The sequence below is a fragment of the Oncorhynchus kisutch genome, unplaced genomic scaffold (assembly GCF_002021735.2).
Source record: "Oncorhynchus kisutch isolate 150728-3 unplaced genomic scaffold, Okis_V2 Okis02a-Okis13b_hom, whole genome shotgun sequence".
Lineage (NCBI taxonomy): Eukaryota > Metazoa > Chordata > Actinopteri > Salmoniformes > Salmonidae > Oncorhynchus > Oncorhynchus kisutch.
In genome coordinates, this window is record NW_022261979.1 from 1,438,322 (window position 1) to 1,460,126 (window position 21,805).

The 21,805-nt window shown below is 44.3% G+C and overlaps 1 protein-coding gene across 2 annotated transcripts in view; it reads right to left on the minus strand.

Moving 5' to 3' along the window:
* Positions 1 to 301: 301 nt before the first annotated feature.
* The window catches only part of LOC109883215 (carboxypeptidase Q), a 37,830-nt gene continuing 16,326 nt past the window's right edge, over positions 302 to 21,805 (minus strand). For both annotated transcript variants that reach the window (XM_020475243.2, XM_031811955.1), the window contains exons 5-8: positions 11,805 to 11,916; positions 8,904 to 8,995; positions 5,448 to 5,649; positions 302 to 812 (exon numbers count right to left, since the gene is read on the minus strand). In XM_020475243.2, the coding sequence (XP_020330832.2) occupies positions 652 to 812; positions 5,448 to 5,649; positions 8,904 to 8,995; positions 11,805 to 11,916 (567 nt within the window). In that variant the 3' untranslated portion in view covers positions 302 to 651. The remainder of the gene's footprint in view (positions 813 to 5,447; positions 5,650 to 8,903; positions 8,996 to 11,804; positions 11,917 to 21,805) is intronic.

The following is a 21,805-nucleotide window of genomic DNA, read 5'->3' on the forward strand; positions in this document are numbered from 1 at the left end:
ATAGCCTGGTCTGGTGAGAAGAGGGAAGTCATAAAGCTATCACCTTGTAAACCAGGTTTATCCTGTCAGTCACCAGGCCAGTCTGGCACCAGACCCCCATCACTTCCTGTGTCTAAACTTACCAAGCCCGGAAAAAACTAAGTGCCTGACCAGCACACAAATGTTGAATTTCAGAATTGGTCAAAGTCAGGTTAAGGTTAGGTTAAAGGTCAAGTTTTAGATTTGGTCTAATTGGGCTGTTTGCCAGAAAAGTCCCCCTTAGTCTCTTCCATCTATGAATGAGAGTCAAAATACACGTGCACCTTGGACTAATTAATGCACAGCTTTATTGGCAGATTAGACATAATGACAGTCAACATGAAACATGCAGTACATATCTGTTCATTATAAAAGAAATTGACTGGAAATAATATGCCAGAAATACTTAATTCCATTTTGTACATTTTGTGGTTTATACACACTGTTAATTCTTCTTTAGCCACTTAACCAGAGTGGGGTATAATTTCACAGAGAGGTTACTGCAGGAAGCCCTTCTGGAGGACAAACAACAGTAAAGCATTTTTATGGCACCATATTCCCTATAGTGCATTCTTCTCCCAAAACTATACAGGGGATAGGGTGCCGTTTGGGATGCAGGACAGTCCTAGTGGACTACCTGGGCAGCATCTCCTCCAGGTCAGCCACTACGTAGGCCACCACCGCCCACAGGGCTGAACACAGGTTCATTTCTATGGGGCTCTGAACAGACATGGTGTCCCCGTTGGTGTGGTGGAACCAGAAGTATCTACTGTCTGCAACGTGCAGGCTGGCTCCTGGAGGACAGACACAACAAAACCGGTCAGGAGTCACTTACATCAATTTATTAACTATGGTTGGTTGGTTTGTTTGTCTCTGAGTCCTTGAACGTACCATTATGACTGATTAAATGTGCAGTGCATACTGTATTCTAACTTCTAAAGAGACAATGAGATTCTAATCAAATCACATTCTCAAAATGATCACTGTTGACAAAGCTAAACCCAGAGTTAATTACAAACCCATTATGTTATGCTTTCCCATTTCTTTTGCAAGTGAATGTAAGTAGGAGCAGGGGGAACCAGAGCAGTATAAGTGCATCTGGTAGCAGTTAGTGTTTAGCTTGGCAATCAGGTTCCTGTACAGTTTCCATTTGGAAACAGCACGATGCAGTGGCCCTTCCTGACACTAACATTCCCAAGGTACTGCTAGGAAGAAATCTAATGTCCTGTTAAACATCTAGCCTTCTGTATTGTATTCTACCTGACAGAGAGAACCTTTTGTCCTGTTAAACATCTAGCTTTCTGTCTTGTATTCTACCTGACAGAGAGAACCTTTTGTCCTGTTAAACATCTAGCTTTCTGTCTTGTATTCTACCTGACAGAGAGAACCTTTTGTCCTGTTAAACATCTAGCTTTCTGTCTTGCATTCTTCCTGATAGAGAGAGACTTATGTCCTGTTAAACATCTAGCTTTCTGTCTTGCATTCTTCCTGATAGAGAGAGACTTATGTCCTGTTAAACATCTAGCTTTCTGTCTTGCATTCTTCCTGATAGAGAGAACCTTTTGTCCTGTTAAACATCTAGCTTTCTGTCTTCTATTCTACCTGACAGAGAGAACCTTTTGTCCTGTTAAACATCTAGCTTTCTGTCTTGTATTCTACCTGACAGAGAGAACCTTTTGTCCTGTTAAACATCTAGCTTTCTGTCTTGTATTCTACCTGACAGAGAGAACCTTTTGTCCTGTTAAACATCTAGCTTTCTGTCTTGCATTCTTCCTGATAGAGAGAGACTTATGTCCTGTTAAACATCTAGCTTTCTGTCTTGCATTCTTCCTGATAGAGAGAGACTTATGTCCTGTTAAACATCTAGCTTTCTGTCTTGCATTCTTCCTGATAGAGACTTTTGTCCTGTTAAACATCTAGCTTTCTGTCTTGTATTCTACCTGACAGAGAGAACCTTTTGTCCTGTTAAACATCTAGCTTTCTGTCTTCTATTCTACCTGACAGAGAGAACCTTTTGTCCTGTTAAACATCTAGCTTTCTGTCTTCTATTCTACCTGACAGAGAGAACCTTTTGTCCTGTTAAACATCTAGCTTTCTGTCTTGTATTCTACCTGACAGAGAGAACCTTTTGTCCTGTTAAACATCTAGCTTTCTGTCTTGTATTCTACCTGACAGAGAGAACCTTTTGTCCTGTTAAACATCTAGCTTTCTGTCTTCTATTCTTCCTGATAGAGAGAGACTTATGTCCTGTTAAACATCTAGCTTTCTGTCTTGTAATCTACCTGACAGAGAGAGACTAATGTCATGTTAAACATCTAGCTTTCTGTCTTGTATTCTACCTGACAGAGAGAGACTAATGTCATGTTAAACATCTAGCTTTCTGTCTTGTATTCTACCTGACAGAGAGAGACTAATGTCATGTTAAACATCTAGCTTTCTGTCTTGTAATCTACTTGACAGAGAGAGACTAATGTCATGTTAAACATCTAGCTTTCTGTCTTGTAATCTACTTGACAGAGAGAGACTAATGTCATGTTAAACATCTAGCTTTCTGTCTTGTATTCTACCTGACAGAGAGAGACTAATGTCATGTTAAACATCTAGCTTTCTGTCTTGTAATCTACCTGACAGAGAGAGACTATTGTCCTGTTAAACATATAGCTTTCTGTCTTGTATTCTACCTGACAGAGAGAGACTAATGTCATGTTAAACATCTAGCTTTCTGTCTTGTATTCTACCTGACAGAGAGAGACTAATGTCATGTTAAACATCTAGCTTTCTGTCTTGTATTCTACCTGACAGAGAGAACCTTTTGTCCTGTTAAACATCTAGCTTTCTGTCTTGTATTCTACCTGACAGAGAGAGACTAATGTCATGTTAAACATCTAGCTTTCTGTCTTGTATTCTACCTGACAGAGAGAACCTTTTGTCCTGTTAAACATCTAGCTTTCTGTCTTGTATTCTACCTGACAGAGAGAGACTAATGTCATGTTAAACATCTAGCCTTCTGTATTGTAATCTACCTGACAGAGAGAACCTTTTGTCCTGTTAAACATCTAGCTTTCTGTCTTGTATTCTACCTGACAGAGAGACTGTTAAACATCTAGCTTTCTGTCTTGTATTCTACCTGACAGAGAGAACCTTTTGTCCTGTTAAACATCTAGCTTTCTGTCTTGTATTCTACCTGACAGAGAGAGACTAATGTCATGTTAAACATCTAGCTTTCTGTCTTGTATTCTACCTGACAGAGAGAACCTTTTGTCCTGTTAAACATCTAGCTTTCTGTCTTGTATTCTACCTGACAGAGAGAGACTAATGTCATGTTAAACATCTAGCCTTCTGTATTGTAATCTACCTGACAGAGAGAACCTTTTGTCCTGTTAAACATCTAGCTTTCTGTCTTGTATTCTACCTGACAGAGAGACTGTTAAACATCTAGCTTTCTGTCTTGTATTCTTCCTGATAGAGAGAGACTTATGTCCTGTTAAACATCTAGCTTTCTGTCTTGTAATCTTCCTGACAGAGAGACTGTTATGTCCTTTCCTCTTTATGTTGATTTGTAAGGACAATTCAGAAGTGAAATAGGGAGACAATGCTAGGAGAGAGACTGGTGGTACTGATGTGGGAAGCAACTGTAGTCTCAACCATGTTCCCAAATCCACTGTAACAGAGAGAAAAAGCAACAACATTTTCACTCTGGAAAAAGGAAGGAATGTGTGTAGTGAAAGGTCATTGGATGGAGCTGCATTACATTTAGGCTGCATTACATTTAGGCTGAATCCCAAATGGCACCCTTTTCCCTACATAGTGTAGTACTTTTGACCAGAGACCTATGTATCCTGTTCAAAAGTAGTGCACTATTTGGGGAATAGGGTACCATTTGGGACAAACACATAGACTTTTTGCCATTTTGTGAAATGAGAGTGAGGTGTTTGGACAGCTGGTCCGGTGATTCATTTGTTTAACATTGTGGCTTTTTGAACCCTCACAGTGAACGGTGGTTACACCATTCATCCACCCAGAATAGTTACTTTTCCACTGAGATAAGGTGATGTCATTCCTGAAACAGCTCCTTTACAGTAGAAGGCTGATCTGTTACAACAAGTATTTTTACAGGTGTGGTTACACTGTGTCTGGGTATGGCTGAGGACAGTCAAAGACTCGTCTATTAGCTGGACTGATGGAGGGAGACGTGGGCTCATCAACATTAGACTACTGTAGAGGTCTGGGCCTGTGGTCATAAAGCGTCTCAGCGTACGGTAGTAGTGAAGATCTAGAATCAGTTTTGTCTTTTCAATCATAATGAATACGATTATATGGATGGGACGGGGAGGGACCTGATCCTAGATCAGCACATCTAGCCACTTTATGAATTCTAAAACATCCTCTCCCAGTTCCTAATGAGCTTCATTGTTTATCTCCACCTCAGCTTTAAGGGATCCCAAAACAACTGTGTTGGATGACACCCATGTTAATGAAGTAGGTTAGAGTTAACACATGCTGGTAGGCTGAGGCCATCTCTCTCTCTCTCTCTCTAGTCTACAGACAAGTTTCTGCTGTCAGCAAATATCAGCACAACAAATACATTACTGGGGATGTGTTTCATAATCCACTTCCTCTTCCCTGTCAGACCAAATGATTTGGTTGTCTACATACTGTAGCAACGCTAGTTCTTTTTAAATCCGAGTACAGGGCATATTTCACTTCTACATACATGTTATTTGAGAAACTGATCAATTCCACAAAAATGACCACAGAGACAATGTGGAACTGAATGTTCAATTGGTCTAGAAATAACGTGCTACTTCCACTTTAAAAAAGTCAAAAGCACTTCTGCAGAAGGGGAACATGGCTTGTTAATTTGACAAAGGTCAAAGAGACACAGGTGGAACAAGAGTCAAATAGACTATGAGGAAGCCTCTTCAGCATATCTCCCAGACAGACAATAGAAGGTGATCTACACACCTGGCTCCTACTGACTCAGAAAGACAACAGAAGAGAGTCTACACACCTGGCTCCTACTGACTCAGACAGACAACAGAAGAGAGTCTACACACCTGGCTCCTACTGACTCAGACAGACAACAGAAGAGAGTCTACACACCTGGCTCCTACTGACTCAGACAGACAATAGGAGGTAGTCTACACACCTGGCTCCTACGGACTCAGACAGACAACAGAAGAGAGTCTACACACCTGGCTCCTACGGACTCAGACAGACAATATGAGGTAGTCTACACACCTGGCTCCTACTGACTCAGACAGACAACAGAAGAGAGTCTACACACCTGGCTCCTACTGACTCAGACAGACAATATGAGGTAGTCTACACACCTGGCTCCTACTGACTCAGACAGACAACAGAAGAGAGTCTACACACCTGGCTCCTACTGACTCAGACAGACAGACAATAGAAGGTAGTCTACACACCTGGCACGCCGGCATCCATCCACATCTCTATATCAATTCCCTCTCCGTGTTCCTCCAGGGTGGTGGTGTTGATGGGCTTCAGTAGCTTCATCACCTCTGCCATGACAGCCTGGGCCTGGACTGAGCCTGTGAACTGCAGCCCCAGGGGGGTGAAGGTACCCTGGTCAGACTCCATCACTAGGTTAAAGTTAGAGATGTTCACCTGGGGGACAGCAGAATAGGTATACAATCGTAAATAATCATTGATTGGATTTATATTGTGCTTTTCCAGTGCTGAAAGCGCTTTATATTGTATAACTTTTATAATTTTGCTGGACCCCAGGAAGAATAGCTGTTGCCTTGGTAGGAACTAATGGGGATCCATAATAAATACAAATACACTGCTCAAAAAAATAAAGGGAACACTAAAATCACACATCCTAGATCTGAATGAATGAAATATTCTTATTAAATGTTTTCTTTTTTCTTTACATAGTTGAATGTGCTGACAACAAAATCACACAACAATTATCAATGGAAATCAAATTTATCAACCCATGGAGGTCTGGATTTGGAGTCACACTCAAAACTAAAGTGGAAAACCACACTACAGGCTGATCCAACTTTGATGTAGTGTCCTTAAAACAAGTCAAAATGAGGCTCAGTAGTGTGTGTGGCCTCCACGTGCCTGTATGACCTCCCTACAACGCCTGGGCATGCTCCTGGACAGTCTGTGGTGCAACGTGGTGTTGGTGGATGGAGCGAGACATGATGTCCCAGATGTGTTCAATTGGATTCAGGTCTGGGGAACGGGCGGGCCAGTCCATAGCATCAATGCCTTCCTCTTGCAGGAACTGCTGACACACTCCAGCCACATGAGGTCTAGCATTGTCTTGCATTAGGAGGAACCCAGGGCCAACCGCACCAGCATATGGTCTCACAAGGGGTCTGAGGATCTCATCTCAGTACCTAAATGGCAGTCAGGCTACCTCTGGCGAGCACATGGAGGGCTGTGCGGCCCCACAAAGAAATGCCACCCCACACCATGACTGACCCACCGCCAAACCGGTTATGCTGGAGGATGTTGCAGGCAGCAGAACGTTCTCCACAGCGTCTCCAGACTCTATCACGTCTGTCACATGTGCTCAGTGTGAACCTGCTTTCATCTGTGAAGAGCACAGGGCGCCAGTGGTGAATTTGCCAATCTTGGTGTTCTCTGGCAAATGCCAAACGTCCTGCACGGTGTTGGGCTGTAAGCACAACCCCCACCTGTGGACGTCGGGCCCTCATACCACCCACATGGAGCATGTTTCTGACCGTTTGAGCAGCCACATGCACATTTGTGGCCTGGGCTCTGGCAGTGCTCCTCCTGCTCCTCCTTGCACAAAGGCGGAGGTAGCGGTCCTGCTGCTGGGTTGTTGCCCTCCTACGGCCTCCTCCACGTCTCCTGATGTACTGGCCTGTCTCCTGGTAGCGCCTCCATGCTCTGGACACTACGCTGACAGACACAGCAAACCTTCTTGCCACAGCTCGCATTGATGTGCCATCCTGGATGAGCTGCACTACCTGAGCCACTTGTGTGGGTTGTAGACTCCGTCTCATGCTACCACTAGAGTGAAAGCACCGCCAGCATTCAAAAGTGACCAAAACATCAGCCAGGAAGCATAGGAACTGAGAAGTGGTCTGTGGTCACCACCTGCAGAACCACTCCTTTATTGGGGGTGTCTTGCTAATTGCCTATAATTTCCACCTGTTGTCTATTCCATTTGCACAACAGCATGTGAAATTTATTGTCAATCAGTGTTGCTTCCTAAGTGGACAGTTTGATTTCACAGAAGTGTGATTGACTTGGAGTTACATTGTGTTGTTTAAGTGTTCCCTTTATTTTTTTGAGCAGTGTATATAGTAAGGTGGGAAACTCCCTCTTCAACCATAAACGTGTAGCACTGTTGGGTGATGCAGGACAACCATTTTGTGCCAGAACGCACACCACACAGAGAACTACATTTATCTCTCCTAGCTGTTGATATATTTAGCCAGCGTTCGAGCCAAAAAGTTTTACCAGGATGTGAGAGAAGTAGGGGGAAAAGACTGGACCATCACCCCCCATTCAGACACTAGCGGACAACTACGCTTCTGCAAGGGAGAGAGCATAGAATGTCCCACAAAGTGGAATAGAAACATCAACTCCATGATGGTCAATGCAGATTCCTCTTTGATAAACATGACGGGAACGTTTTCTGCAAACGTCTGAATGCAGGGGTAGCTGGACTGGATCTAAGACAGTGGTATTCAAAGTCGTGGGCGCGGAAACAAAAATTTAAACAACAGATTATTGTAGGGGACAATATACAAACATTTTTGAGAAAGATAATTAGGAAAATAGAAATGGAAAATACAATTTGATCAAGTAAATGTATTTATTGGTTTATTTTTCATTTTGATAAGAGATGAAAGTGTAATGAATTGAAGGTTATTTGTTGATGTAAGAATCGAAACGTACCAATTTTTTACGTTTGGTCATCATTTTTGGGGTGGAATCACGAGAAATTTGAGCGAAATATGAGGGGTACCCAGAAATTCTGGTGGAAAAAAATGGGGTCCTGAATAAGATTGAATACCACTGATGTAGTGTAGTGGACATGTAGTGTTGTATACTGAAGCTTTTCGGAGAAATCTGAGGAAATCCATAGTATGCAGTTGGAACCAGTGCAGGCCAGGGAGAAGGTGGGTCTCTGGTCAGAGTCAGGATGTGAACCCTCTGTTCCCCTCTAACCTCTGGCCATTCTGATTCCGTTCACATTAGAATGCACAAAAAGCACCACGCTCCCAGAATGCTGGTATTCAGTTACAGTGTGGTCTCGGCTCCATTCTGACTTGCAGTGTGCAGTGCCCTACATCTCAGTGGCTCTCCTACAGTAGATCTGACAACAGTTTACATCTCTGTGTACCGCTCTGATTGAAGCCAGTTCCTACCACATGTTGACTGGCAAAGAACAAGCTGATGTAGATGAAAAGCCATCAGCTATTGATAATAAAACACTATTACCGGTACGCACACAATCTGAAGGAGACTGGGGTCAACGATTCAAAATGTAAGAACGACCACATAATAGTTGTGCTGTTTCAATGCTTTGTATGACATCCTCTACCCCTCTACCCAGTGGACCCCTGTGTGTGTGTGTGTAAGAATCAAAAGCTGAGAGAACTGAAGTCTTAAATCTAGCCAAAAAAGGAGCTTATAGGACATTTCTAGTCAACTCTGACCCTACGAGGTCCGCAGCCTGCTCATTTGCAGGTCTAAATCAGTCCCTGATTAGAGGGGAACAATGAAACAAAGCAGTGGAACGGACTTCCAGGTCCAGAGTTGAGTTTGAGGGCTATAGGATGTACTGTATGACAGGAGGATAATGGTGAGGGTGTACAAGTTAAATGGACAGTAAAAAGCCAACAAGATGCACCAGGGTAGAAAGGTACCTTGTGAAGCTGGAAGTACTGTTGCGCTCCAACCCCTCCCTGCTCCTCTGCAGACCACAGCACTGTCCGGAGGGTTCTTCTGGGTCGCAGACCTGGACACCCAATCACAATTCATACATGGGCCACAACCATTTCCACAAAGCAGCAATACAGAAAGAGCTTTACAACAGCAGTGTAGCCCAGCGGCGGCAGTGTAGCCTAGTGGTTAGAGCATTGGACTAGTAACCGAAAGGTTGCAAGTTCAAATCCCCGAGCTGACAAGGTACAAAATCTGTCGTTCTGCCCCTGAACAGGCAGTTAACCCACTGTTCCTAGGCCGTCATTGAAAATAAGAATTTGTTCTTAACTGACTTGCCTAGTAAAATAAAAGGTAAAAAAAAATAAACTATAAAAAAATAAAAATTCCCTTTTCCTCACCAACCCTTGGGCTGTTTAATATTCCACATATTCAGCAGAACATTCCTATTCACCAGACCCTAGTCAATATTTCCTACATTCACTGCAATGATGAGCCCCATTCACAGAGAGGACTTCCAGAGACAACTTATCTGATTTGGGTTTCAGCCTGTGTGTTATTCTAGAAGTGACCCCCCCATCCCCCGAGGCTACTACTTTATGTGGGCTACAAAGACAGCAGGCCACTCCCTTCCCATAGAGGTTCTCTAATCTCTGTAGCCTACACCCTCATCTGACATCAGTGCCATGTCTAGGGTTGCGTCCCAAATGGCAACCTATTCTCTATGTAGCGCACTACTGTTGGGCCCTGGTGAACAGTACTGCACTATATAGGGAATAGGGTGCCATTTGGGACGTAGCTGAACAAAGCCCAAGGGACCAATTATTGCTCCGTGGCTTCATCTTGACTAAAAGTTTCATTGATGATAGGTCCTCTTCTTTAATAGTGGGCAAAGCTGAGCATATTCCAGCCAAGTACTTTACTATGCATCCATCCAGCCGCAAGAATGAACAATAAAGCAGCGACTGGTTATTATTGTCCAGACATTAAAATGTCTTCACATATTCAATGGGAATGACATACTTTCCATTGCAACATTAGTGGAAAAAGGAAAGATTCTCTCAAGTCAACGTTAAGGCTTTCAGTCAGAGAGCACAAACAGCTCGGTGGTCTACTTTACGTGTCTAATTACACTTCATGTGGAAAAAGTCATACTTTATTAAGTGAACAATGACCAGAAAAAGAATGAAGTAAGCCATGCTAATTGCTATATGAGTCAGCAAACAGCAGTTTAAATGCATTTAAGTGTACGTCACCAAGAGTGCTGATCTAGGACCAGGTCTCTCCTGTCCATGTTATCTTATTCATAGTGATGTAAAAGGCTAAACTGATTGATCGTAAATCAGCACTCCTACTCTGAGACGCTTGGCCCCTGATATAAGGCCCCTGATCAATAAAACAGCTTCAAAAGATGCCAATAGACTCGATACAAAACACAAATCTTTTTTTGAGGCTCATGTCAATAAGAGCTTCAGAGATAGTGGATGATGTTCCAGATACATAGTCTAGATCCCAAATGGCACCCTGTTTCCTATACAAATGCCAGGTTGCAATTGTAAATGAAAACTTGTTCTCAACTTGCCTACCTGATTAAATAAAGGTAAAATAAATAAAAATAGTGGACTGCTTTTGACTAGGGGCCCTGATCAAACGTAGTTCAGTATAAGTAGGGAACAGTAGGACCTCCCAGGTTCTGGTTCTTACCCAGGTCTCCCAGGTTCTGACCCAGATCTTTAGACAGAGACAGGGACTCCCAGGTTCTGACCTAGTCCTAAGCAGAGACAAGGCCTCCCAAGTTCTTACCCAGGTCTTTAAGCAGAGACAGGGCCTCCCAGGTTCTGGTTCTGACCCAGGTCTTTAAGCAGAGACAGGGCCTCCCAAGATCTGGTTCTGACCCAGGTCTTTAAGCAGAGACAGGGACTCCCAGGTTCTGACCCAGGTCTTTAAGCAGAGAAAGGGCCTCCCAGGTTCTGACCCAGGTCTTTAAGCAGAGAAAGGGCCTCCCAGGTTCTGACCCAGGTCTTTAAGCAGAGAAAGGGCCTCCCAGGTTCTGACCCAGGTCTTTAAGCAGAGACAGGGACTCCCAGGTTCTGACCCAGGTCTTTAAGCAGAGAAAGGGCCTCCCAGGTTCTGACCCAGGTCTTTAAGCAGAGAAAGGGCCTCCCAGGTTCTGGTTCTTATCCAGGTCTTTAAGCAGAGAAAGGGCCTCCCAGGTTCTAGTTCTTACCCAGGTCTTTAAGCAGATACAGGGACTCCCAGATTCTGACCCAGGTCTTTAAGCAGAGAAAGGGGCTCCCAGGTTCTTACCCAGGTCTTTAAGCAGAGACAGGGACTCCCAGGTTCTGACCCAGGTCTTTAAGCAGAGACAGGGCCTCCCAGTTTCTGACCCAGGTCTTTAAGCAGAGAAAGGGCCTCCCAGTTTCTGACCCAGGTCTTTAAGCAGAGACAGGGCCTCCCAGTTTCTGACCCAGGTCTTTAAGCAGAGAAAGGGCCTCCCAGGTTCTGGTTCTTATCCAGGTCTTTAAGCAGAGAAAGGGCCTCCCAGGTTCTGGTTCTTACCCAGGTCTTTAAGCAGAGAAAGGGCCTCCCAGGTTCTAGTTCTTACCCAGGTCTTTAAGCAGATACAGGGACTCCCAGGTTCTGACCCAGGTCTTTAAGCAGAGAAAGGGGCTCCCAGGTTCTTACCCAGGTCTTTAAGCAGAGACCGGGCCTCCCAGGTTCTGACCCAGATCTTTAAGCAGAGACAGGGCCTCCCAGTTTCTGACCCAGGTCTTTAAGCAGAGAAAGGGCCTCCCAGTTTCTGACCCAGGTCTTTAAGCAGAGAAAGGGCCTCCCAGGTTCTGACCCAGGTCTTTAAGCAGAGACCGGACCTCCCAGGTTCTTACCCAGGTCTTTAAGCAGAGACAAGGCCTCCCAGGAGATGAGCGCTCCACCACCATCATCCATGGCCCCCTGGCCCACATCCCAGCTGTCCAGATGACCACTGAGCAGCACCACCTGAAGGGGGGGACAGACAGCATACCTAGGATTAGTGATGGGGGGGAATACAAAATCGATAGTTACATATCGGCATATTATTTTTTATGCTATATCGTATCGACAATATTATTTTTGCTCTAGTTGGCGGTACCTGCACCAAAAGCTCATTTTTCCTTCATAGCTTGTTCTCCATCTTCTTTTTAAACTAGGGAGGCAATTTGTTTTTAGATATTTTATTTTCATGACTGATCAAAACTTGTTGTTTTCTCATGGCTCTCTCTGGTCTCTCTGCAGCAGACATACAGTATGGTGAGCAATATGTCTGGAACATCGAATCACAGTATCGAATCGCAATACATATAGAACCGCAACATAGATCGTATTGACACCTAAGTATGGCGATAATATCGTATCGTGAGGTCCCTGGCAATTCCCAGCCCTACCTGAGATCACTACTAAGTTACATGGATGATCAATACAACCATTCATTATAGTGTAGGTCAGACAGAGGTTTGGTTTCAAAGCAAGAATGGTGAACCGGAAAGTCCAGGTTTCACCCTTGGTTCTCTTGGACAACAATGTCTGTAGCCAATAGCTACTGAGGGGTCAACAACCAGCAGGATCCTACTAATGATAAAACGTCAGGAGGATGCCAAAGGTGTTAAAACAAAACCCACCGTAGCACCACCTGAATGAGGGCTAGCAGACCTGGGCTCTGTAATACCTTACATACTGGAGAGCAGTACAGGCATTATAGGCCACAGGTTTGGTTTCAAAGGAAGAATGGTGAACCGGACATTCCAAGCTAAAGAATGAAATATGTCACCTGTGGCTGTCTGGGACTACAATGTAGTGTAGCTGCATAGGGGTCAACAGTCAGCATCCTACTCAGTGTGCATCCCAAATGATACCCTATTCCCTACAGTATCTCGTGCACTCCATTTCCCCAGAGCTTTATGGGATATCAAATCAAATGTTATTGGTCACATACACATTTAGCAGATGTTATTGCGGGTGTAGCGAAATGTAGTCAAATGTCTAAGGAGAACATCAAAGGTGTTCACAACATAAATAGAAAGAAACAAAAAAGTCTGATGAAAATTTTTTATTCACTTCACAATGGTCAGAAGGAAAAATAAGTTTGAGAACAAACTTTTCCAGATGTTGGCTGTCGTCGGTAGACATGGGAGTGTGCCATACAGAGAGGGAGGAGGGGGGCCGAAGGGGGTGAGGAGCCTTTGTGTAGACGCTGAAAATAAACCAAACTACCCTCCATCACTCAGTGTGTGCCATGTGTTAAAAACATCCCCTTCTTCCATGAAGAGGACTTCAAGTCTTCAACCAGTCTCTTGTCCAAGAGACAATACAGGAGTATGCAAAGTCATTGGTATGGATTTTGGTGGGAATATACTGTAGACTCACCGATCGTGGCTAAAAATAACCAGACTGACCTCCAATAGGACATGATTCAACAGCTCCCATCGTTACGCCACTAAATAGTTGAATGAGTTAAATACCAATCAAAAGAAACTTGGCCTGACAGAGTGAGTCCCAAACCCCTCGATGATGATGAGTAAACTAGGACTGGCAGAGTGAGTCCCAAACCCCTCAATTATGATGAGTAAACTAGGACTGGCAGAGTGAGTCCCAAACCCCTCGATGATGATGAGTAAACTAGGACTGGCAGAGTGAGTCCCAAACCCCTCAATTATGATGAGTAAACTAGGACTGGCAGAGTGAGTCCCAAACCCCTCGATGATGATGAGTAAACTAGGACTGGCAGAGTGAGTCCCAAACCCCTCGATTATGATGAGTAAACTAGGCCTGACAGAGTGAGTCCCAAACCCCTCGATGATGATGAGTAAACTAGGACTGGCAGAGTGAGTCCCAAACCCCTCGATGATGATGAGTAAACTAGGACTGGCAGAGTGAGTCCCAAACCCCTCGATGATGATGAGTAAACTAGGACTGGCAGAGTGAGTCCCAAACCCCTCGATGATGATGAGTAAACTAGGACTGGCAGAGTGAGTCCCAAACCCCTCGATGATGATGAGTAAACTAGGACTGGCAGTGTGAGTCCCAAACCCCTCGATGATGATGAGTAAACTAGGACTGGCAGAGTGAGTCCCAAACCCCTCGATGATGATGAGTAAACTAGGACTGGCAGAGTGAGTCCCAAACCCCTCAATTATGATGAGTAAACTAGGACTGGCAGAGTGAGTCCCAAACCCCTCAATTATGATGAGTAAACTAGGACTGGCAGAGTGAGTCCCAAACCCCTCGATGATGATGAGTAAACTAGGACTGGCAGAGTGAGTCCCAAACCCCTCAATTATGATGAGTAAACTAGGACTGGCAGAGTGAGTCCCAAACCCCTCAATTATGATGAGTAAACTAGGACTGGCAGAGTGAGTCCCAAACCCCTCGATGATGATGAGTAAACTAGGACTGGCAGAGTGAGTCCCAAACCCCTCAATTATGATGAGTAAACTAGGACTGGCAGAGTGAGTCCCAAACCCCTCGATGATGATGAGTAAACTAGGACTGGCAGAGTGAGTCCCAAACCCCTCGATGATGATGAGTAAACTAGGACTGGCAGAGTGAGTCCCAAACCCCTCGATGATGATGAGTAAACTAGGACTGGCAGTGTGAGTCCCAAACCCCTCGATGATGATGAGTAAACTAGGACTGGCAGAGTGAGTCCCAAACCCCTCGATGATGATGAGTAAACTAGGACTGGCAGAGTGAGTCCCAAACCCCTCAATTATGATGAGTAAACTAGGACTGGCAGAGTGAGTCCCAAACCCCTCAATTATGATGAGTAAATACATTTGAAGTACATTTATTCGTTTTTATCAATACCTCAAAGTTGGCTTGGTTACCATGCCAACGGACGCATGCCGTCAGAAAACCCTTCAGACTAATCATGGAAGCTGATGTATCAGGACCTTCACACACCAAGGTTTAAAGTGTAGGCTAAATCAAAATGGAACACACTTTCTCCTTTGAAAATAGTTTTCATACTCTGGCAAATTGAAAAAGAGAAGAGCCTTGAAATCTAAGCTGATGAATTTCCCCAGTGAACTGCCTAAAATATATCTACGATAAGTCAGATAAATCATATCTACCCCATCGTCTTCTCCATTTGTGAGATATGATGAACTACACACTATTGTCCTCACATCCTGCTGCTACTCTTACTGCTGCTACTACTACTGCCACTACCATCACTACTATACTGTTGCTACTACTACTACTCTATCTACTATTACTGCTGCTACTACCACAACTACTGCTGCCACTACTATACTACTATACGGCTGCTACTACTACTGCGACTACTATTACTACTACAACAATGCTGATACTTCTACTGCCACTACTACACTGCTGCTACTACCACTACAACACTGCTGCTACTACTACTACCACTACTGCTGCCACTACTATCACTACTATACTGCTGCTACTACTACTGCTACCGCCACTACTCTTACAACACTGCTGCTACTACTACTGCCGCTACTATACTGCTGCTACTGCCGCTACTATACTGCTGCTACTGCCACTACTATACTGCTGCTACTGCCACTACTATACTGCTGCTACTGCCGCTACTGCCACTACACTGCTGCTACTGCCACTACTATCGCTACTATACTGCTGCTACTGGCGCTACTGCCACTACTATCGCTACTATACTGCCGCTACTGCCACTACTATCGCTACTATACTGCCGCTACTGCCACTACTATCGCTACTATACTGCTGCTACTGCCACTACACTGCTGACACTACTATCGCTACTATACTGCTGCTACTGCCACTACTATACAGCTGCTACTACCACTACACTGCTGCTACCACTACTACCGCTACTCTACTGCTGCTACTACCACTACTATACTGCTGCTACTACCACTACTATACTGCTGCTACTACCACTACTCTACTGCTGCTACTACCACTACTCTACTGCTGCTACTACCACTACTCTACTGCTGCTACTACCACTACTCTACTGCTGCTACTACCACTACTCTACTGCTGCTACTACCACTACTCTACTGCTGCTACTACCACTACTCTACTGCTGCTACTACCACTACTCTACTGCTGCTACTACCCCAACTACTGCTGCCACTACTATACTACTATACGGCTGCTACTACTACTATACTGCTGCTACTACCACTACTATACTGCTGCTACTGCCGCTACTTCCACTACTACCACTACTATACTGCTGCTACTACCGCTACTGCCACTACTATACTGCTGCTACTACCACTATACTGCTGCTACTGCCACTACTATACTGCTGCTACTACCACTATACTGCTGCTACTGCCACTACTATACTGCTGCTACTACCACTACTATACTGCTGCTACTGCCACTACTATACTGCTGCTACTACCACTACTATACTGCTGCTACTACCACTACTATACTGCTGCTACTGCCACTACTATACTGCTGCTACTGCCACTACTATACTGCTGCTACTACCACTACTATACTGCTGCTACTGCCGATACTACCACTACCGCTACTACCACTACTATACTGCTGCTACTGCCGCTACTATACTGCTGCTACTACCACTACTCTACTGCTGCTACTACCACTACTATACTGCTGCTACTGCCGCTACTTCCACTACTACCACTACTATACTGCTGCTACTACCGCTACTGCCACTACTATACTGCTGCTACTACCACTATACTGCTGCTACTGCCACTACTATACTGCTGCTACTACCACTACTATACTGCTGCTACTGCCGATACTACCACTACCGCTACTGCCACTACTATACTGCTGCTACTGCCGCTACTATACTGCTGCTACTACCACACTGCTGCTACTACCACTACTATACTGCTGCTACTACCACTACTATACTGCTGCTACTGCCGATACTACCACTACTACCGCTACTACCACTACTATACTGCTGCTACTGCCGCTACTACCACTACCGCTACTGCCACTACTATACTGCTGCTACTGCCGCTACTATACTGCTGCTACTACCACACTGCTGCTACTACCACTACTATACTGCTGCTACTACCACTACTATACTGCTGCTACTGCCACTACTATACCGCTGCTACTACCACTACTATACTGCTGCTACTACCACTACTATACTGCTGCTACTACCACTACTATACTGCTGCTACTACCACTACTATACTGCCGCTACTACCACTACTATACTGCTGCTACTACCACTACTATACCGCTACTATACTGCTGCTACTACCACTACTATACTGCTGCTACTACCACTACTATACCGCTACTATACTGCTGCTACTACCACTACTATACTGCTGCTACTACCACTACTATACTGCTGCTACTACCACTACTATACTGCTGCTACTACCACTACTATACTGCTGCTACTACCACTACTATACTGCTGCTACTACCACTACTATACTGCTGCTACTACCACTACTATACTGCTGCTACTACCACTACTACACTGCGCCAAACAGCAGACAGACATCCAGCAGGGGTGGTCCCTAAAACACACCGCGCCGAACAGCAGACATCCAGCAGGGGTGGTCCCTAAAACACATCGCACCGAACAGCAGACATCCAGCAGGGGTGGTCACTAAAACACATCGGCCCGAACAGCAGACATCCAGCAGGGGTGGTCCCTAAAACACATCGCCCCGAACAGCAGACATCCAGCAGGGGTGGTCCCTAAAACACATCGCCCCGAACAGCAGACATCCAGCAGGGGTGGTCCCTAAAACACCGCCCCGAACAGCAGACATCCAGCAGGGGTGGTCCCTAAAACACACCGCGCCGAACAGCAGACATCCAGCAGCGGGCGGTCCCTAAAACACACCACGCCGAACAGCAGACATCCAGCAGCAGTTGGTCCCTAAAACACACCGCGCCGAACAGCAGATGAATGACAGATCATCATTCAGTGCGTTGTGTGTGTGGTCCTTTAGGCCTATATTGTGTAGCCAAACTAAAAGTGAAAATCTTAAGTGTTTGTCAGAGAAACTGAAGTCCTCAACTTGATTCCCTGTGTACCTCCCTAGTCCCTATCAGACTCCCATCTTGCCAGACTGAAACAGAGACTAATTTGCTTGACTGGTGGACTTCCCTGGCTGCAAGCACTTTAAAGTGGGGGAGAGATTCAACTTTAGCTAAACAAACTTTCATGCACAAAGGTGTAGCATATGAATCACATTTTAATTGCAGCTTCTCTGGGTATTTTTGGCAGGCAGAGCCCGCCAACAGTTGCAGTCAGAGTAGAAGTGTCTGATGGGGTTAGCAGTGTAAATAATGGGATTCACATACACCTTGTTAAATTGTTCTGGCCCTTCACAAGATCTTTCTCACACAATCTACTTTAGGTATGTTACACTTCATAGATACAGTGCATTCGGAAAGTATTCAGACCCCTTGACTTTTTCCACGTTACATTACAGCCTTATTCTAAAATGGATTAAATAAAAAAATGTCTTCATTAATTTACACACAACACCCCATAATGATAACACAAAAAAAGGTTTTTTGAAATGTGTGCATCCTGTTTCCATTGATCATCCTTGACATGTTTCCACAACTTGGAGTCCACCTGTGGTAAATTCAATTGATTGGACATTATTTGAAAATAAATTTAAAAAATAATAACAAACCTGTCTATATAAGGTTATACAGTTGACAGTGCATGTCAGAGCAAAAACTAAGCTATGAGGTCGAAGGAATTGTCCCTAGAGCTTCGAGACAGAATTGTGTCGAGGCACAGATCTGGGGAAGGGTACCAAAACATTTCTGCAGCATTGATGGTACCCAAGAACACAGTGGCCTCCATCATTATTAAATGGAAGAAGTTTGGAACCACCAAGACTCTTGCTAGGGCTGGCCACCCGGCCAAAACTGAGCAATAAGGGGGAGAATGGCCTTGGTCAGGGAGGTGACCAAGGACCCAATGGTCCCTCTGACAGAGCTCTAGAGTTCCTCTGTGGAGATGGTTGTCCTTCTGGAACAATCTCTACAGCACTTCACCAATCAGGCCTTTATGGTAGCGTGGTCAGACGGAAGCCACTCCAGTAAAAGGTACGACAGCCCGCTTGGAGTTTGCCAAAAGGCACCTAAAGGACTCTCAGACCATTAGAAACAAGATTACCTGGTCTGATGAAACCAAGATTGAGAGCTTTGGACTGAATGCCAAGCATCATGTCTGGAAGAAACCTGGCACCGTCCCTACGGTGAAGCATGGTGGTGGCAGCATCATGCTGTGGGGATGTTTTTCAGTGGCAGTTTGAGTTTTTTAATTAGGATCACCATTTGCTGTTGTAAAAGCAGCAGCTACTCTTCCTGGGGTCCACACAAAACATAATACAGATCATCAATAGACAAGAACAGCTCAAGGACAGAACTACAGGGACTGGGAGACTAGTCAGGCTCGAGGGAAAGATTAATGGAGCAAAGTACAGAGAGATCCTTGATGAAAACCTGCTCCAGAGTGCTCAGGACCTCAGACTGAGCCAAAGGTTCACCTTCCAACAGGACAACGACCCTAAGCAAACAGCCAAGACAACGCAGGAATGGCTTCAATGTCCTTGAGTGGCCCAGCCAGTGCCCGGACGTGAACCCGATTGAACATCTCTGGAGAGACCTGTCATTATGGGGTATTGTGTGTAGATTGATGAGGGGGGGTAAAAACTATTTAATCCATTTTAGAATAGGGCTGTAACTTAACAAAATGTGGAACAAGTCAAGGGGTCTGAATACTTTCAGAAGTCACTTGATATAAATGCATCACGGGCACAGTAGAGCGGTACAGAATCATGGGATTAAATAACAGGGACAATCTGTGATTGGTACAACCATTTTTTCATATATAGCCAAAGATATTCTCAGGTCATAAACAGCCACCCTGAATATAAAGTCAAATCAGACTTTCTGTAACACATTTCTCAATGCTTTGATGAGAACAAACCAGAGGTTCACAAGGAATAAGTGAGTGGGAGTTGAGCCTGTGAAGTACATTATGGGGTTACACTAGTACTTCACTTCCAGTTTAATACTTCAATAGCACTAATGAGAAGAAGGCAGGGGTTTTAATCACTACTAGAACGTCTCTGCCATGGTTCAACATCCAGTACTCCAGATGGTGCGTGGTTCAGGTAGTACGAGCAGTGAGGGCTATTAGCCTAACTATTCCTAATAGATTCAAATGATTTGGACAGACAGCCCACCTCTTGTTCAGCACAACAACATGGCCTGATCATCTCAGTTGAGCCATAAATGAGGTTCTATTAGTTGTTTAGTGTAAAACAGACGTGCAAGCCAAGTCATTACAGTGCTTGAGGACTGCTGCTGCAACCAAAACGTCAGTCTATTTAAAGTTGAACACAGCTTGGTTAAAGAGGCACTATGGAAATGTAGTTGCCAGTTGCAAACGCTATGCTTTTAGTCATGATGTTGACAGGACTGCCCCTTTGTCCAATAAGATAAAAGGAAAAAGTTCCATAGAGGCCTCTTTAATGTTGGTAACTCTAGAGAATGATTGCTTTCTAATGTTGTTTGCAACTATACTGGTCTATTGACAAGACGTTGGCATGCCATGTGACTGGAAGGGTACATAAATACTCCCCCAGACAGAGACACAGGCTCACTTATGATAAGCCCTGTCATTTCCTGGAACAGAGCAGGAGTTTTGCCAATTATAAACTAGCAGTATGTATTGTACACCACATGGAACTACAGCATTGTACAACATTCCACGCTTCCAAAAATCAATAAATCACACCCTGGCCTTTTGGCCAAATCAAATACATGTGTATTTGTGACATGCTCCGGATACAACAGGTGTAGATCCGCCATCAAATGCTTACAAGCTTTTTCCCCAAAATGCAGAGGTAAAAAGTAAGACGATGTGTGAATAAAAATAGAAAACAGTAATGCAATAAATAACTATAAGGAGGCTGTATACAAGTAGTACCAGTACTGAGTCAATGTGCAGGGGTACCACGTAGTACAGCTAATATGTACATGTAGGCAGGGGTAAAAATGACTAGGCAATCAGGATCTCTGTATCACAAACAGAGAATAACATTTAAGGTTAAATAAACAACTACAAACAGAGCTAGATAAGAATGTTTCAGGTTAAATAAATAGGTTAAAAATAGATAGTATCTACACAGTAAATCAGGAGATTTCACAGTCTCCTTCTCTTGCCCTCTGATAATAAAAAATACAAATAAGAAAACACAGAGACTAAAAGTTGACAGACCTTGAACAGATTACTACAATTCATTACAGATGCATTCTCTTTCCAGTATTAGCTTTAGACTCTGAAATAAAATACTGAGTTTAGATCTAGGTTTCCATCTCCATCCTTATCTATTTGTAGCAATGTGATTTACATTATGTTTGGTAAGCATTTTATTTGTTGTGGCCCCCAGGAACTGACAGCCAGTGAATACGATTTCCCCCCCACAGTAGTGATGCAGCTGCACAGTGTGTCGGTTTGACATTGGACATCTGCAGCCTGCTGATGGGTGACAGCCCAACACACACAGGCAGGGCACATCATGGAGACAATGGAGAGACACATCATGGAGACAATGGAGAGACATCATGGAGACAATGGAGAGACATCATGGAGACAATGGAGAGACATCATGGAGAGACGCATCATGGAGACAATGGAGAGACATCATGGAGACACACATCATGGGCTCCATTTTTATTCTACAACAAATGCTTTTCCATTTCCCCACATTCATACCACGTGGTACCCAACTTTACAGCAGTGCTGTAGTGTGCAATTCCCATCCAATGTAAAGCACTGGGACTAAAGAGAAGCTCTACATGCAATCCATGATCATGTATAAGTTCTATTACAGTCTTG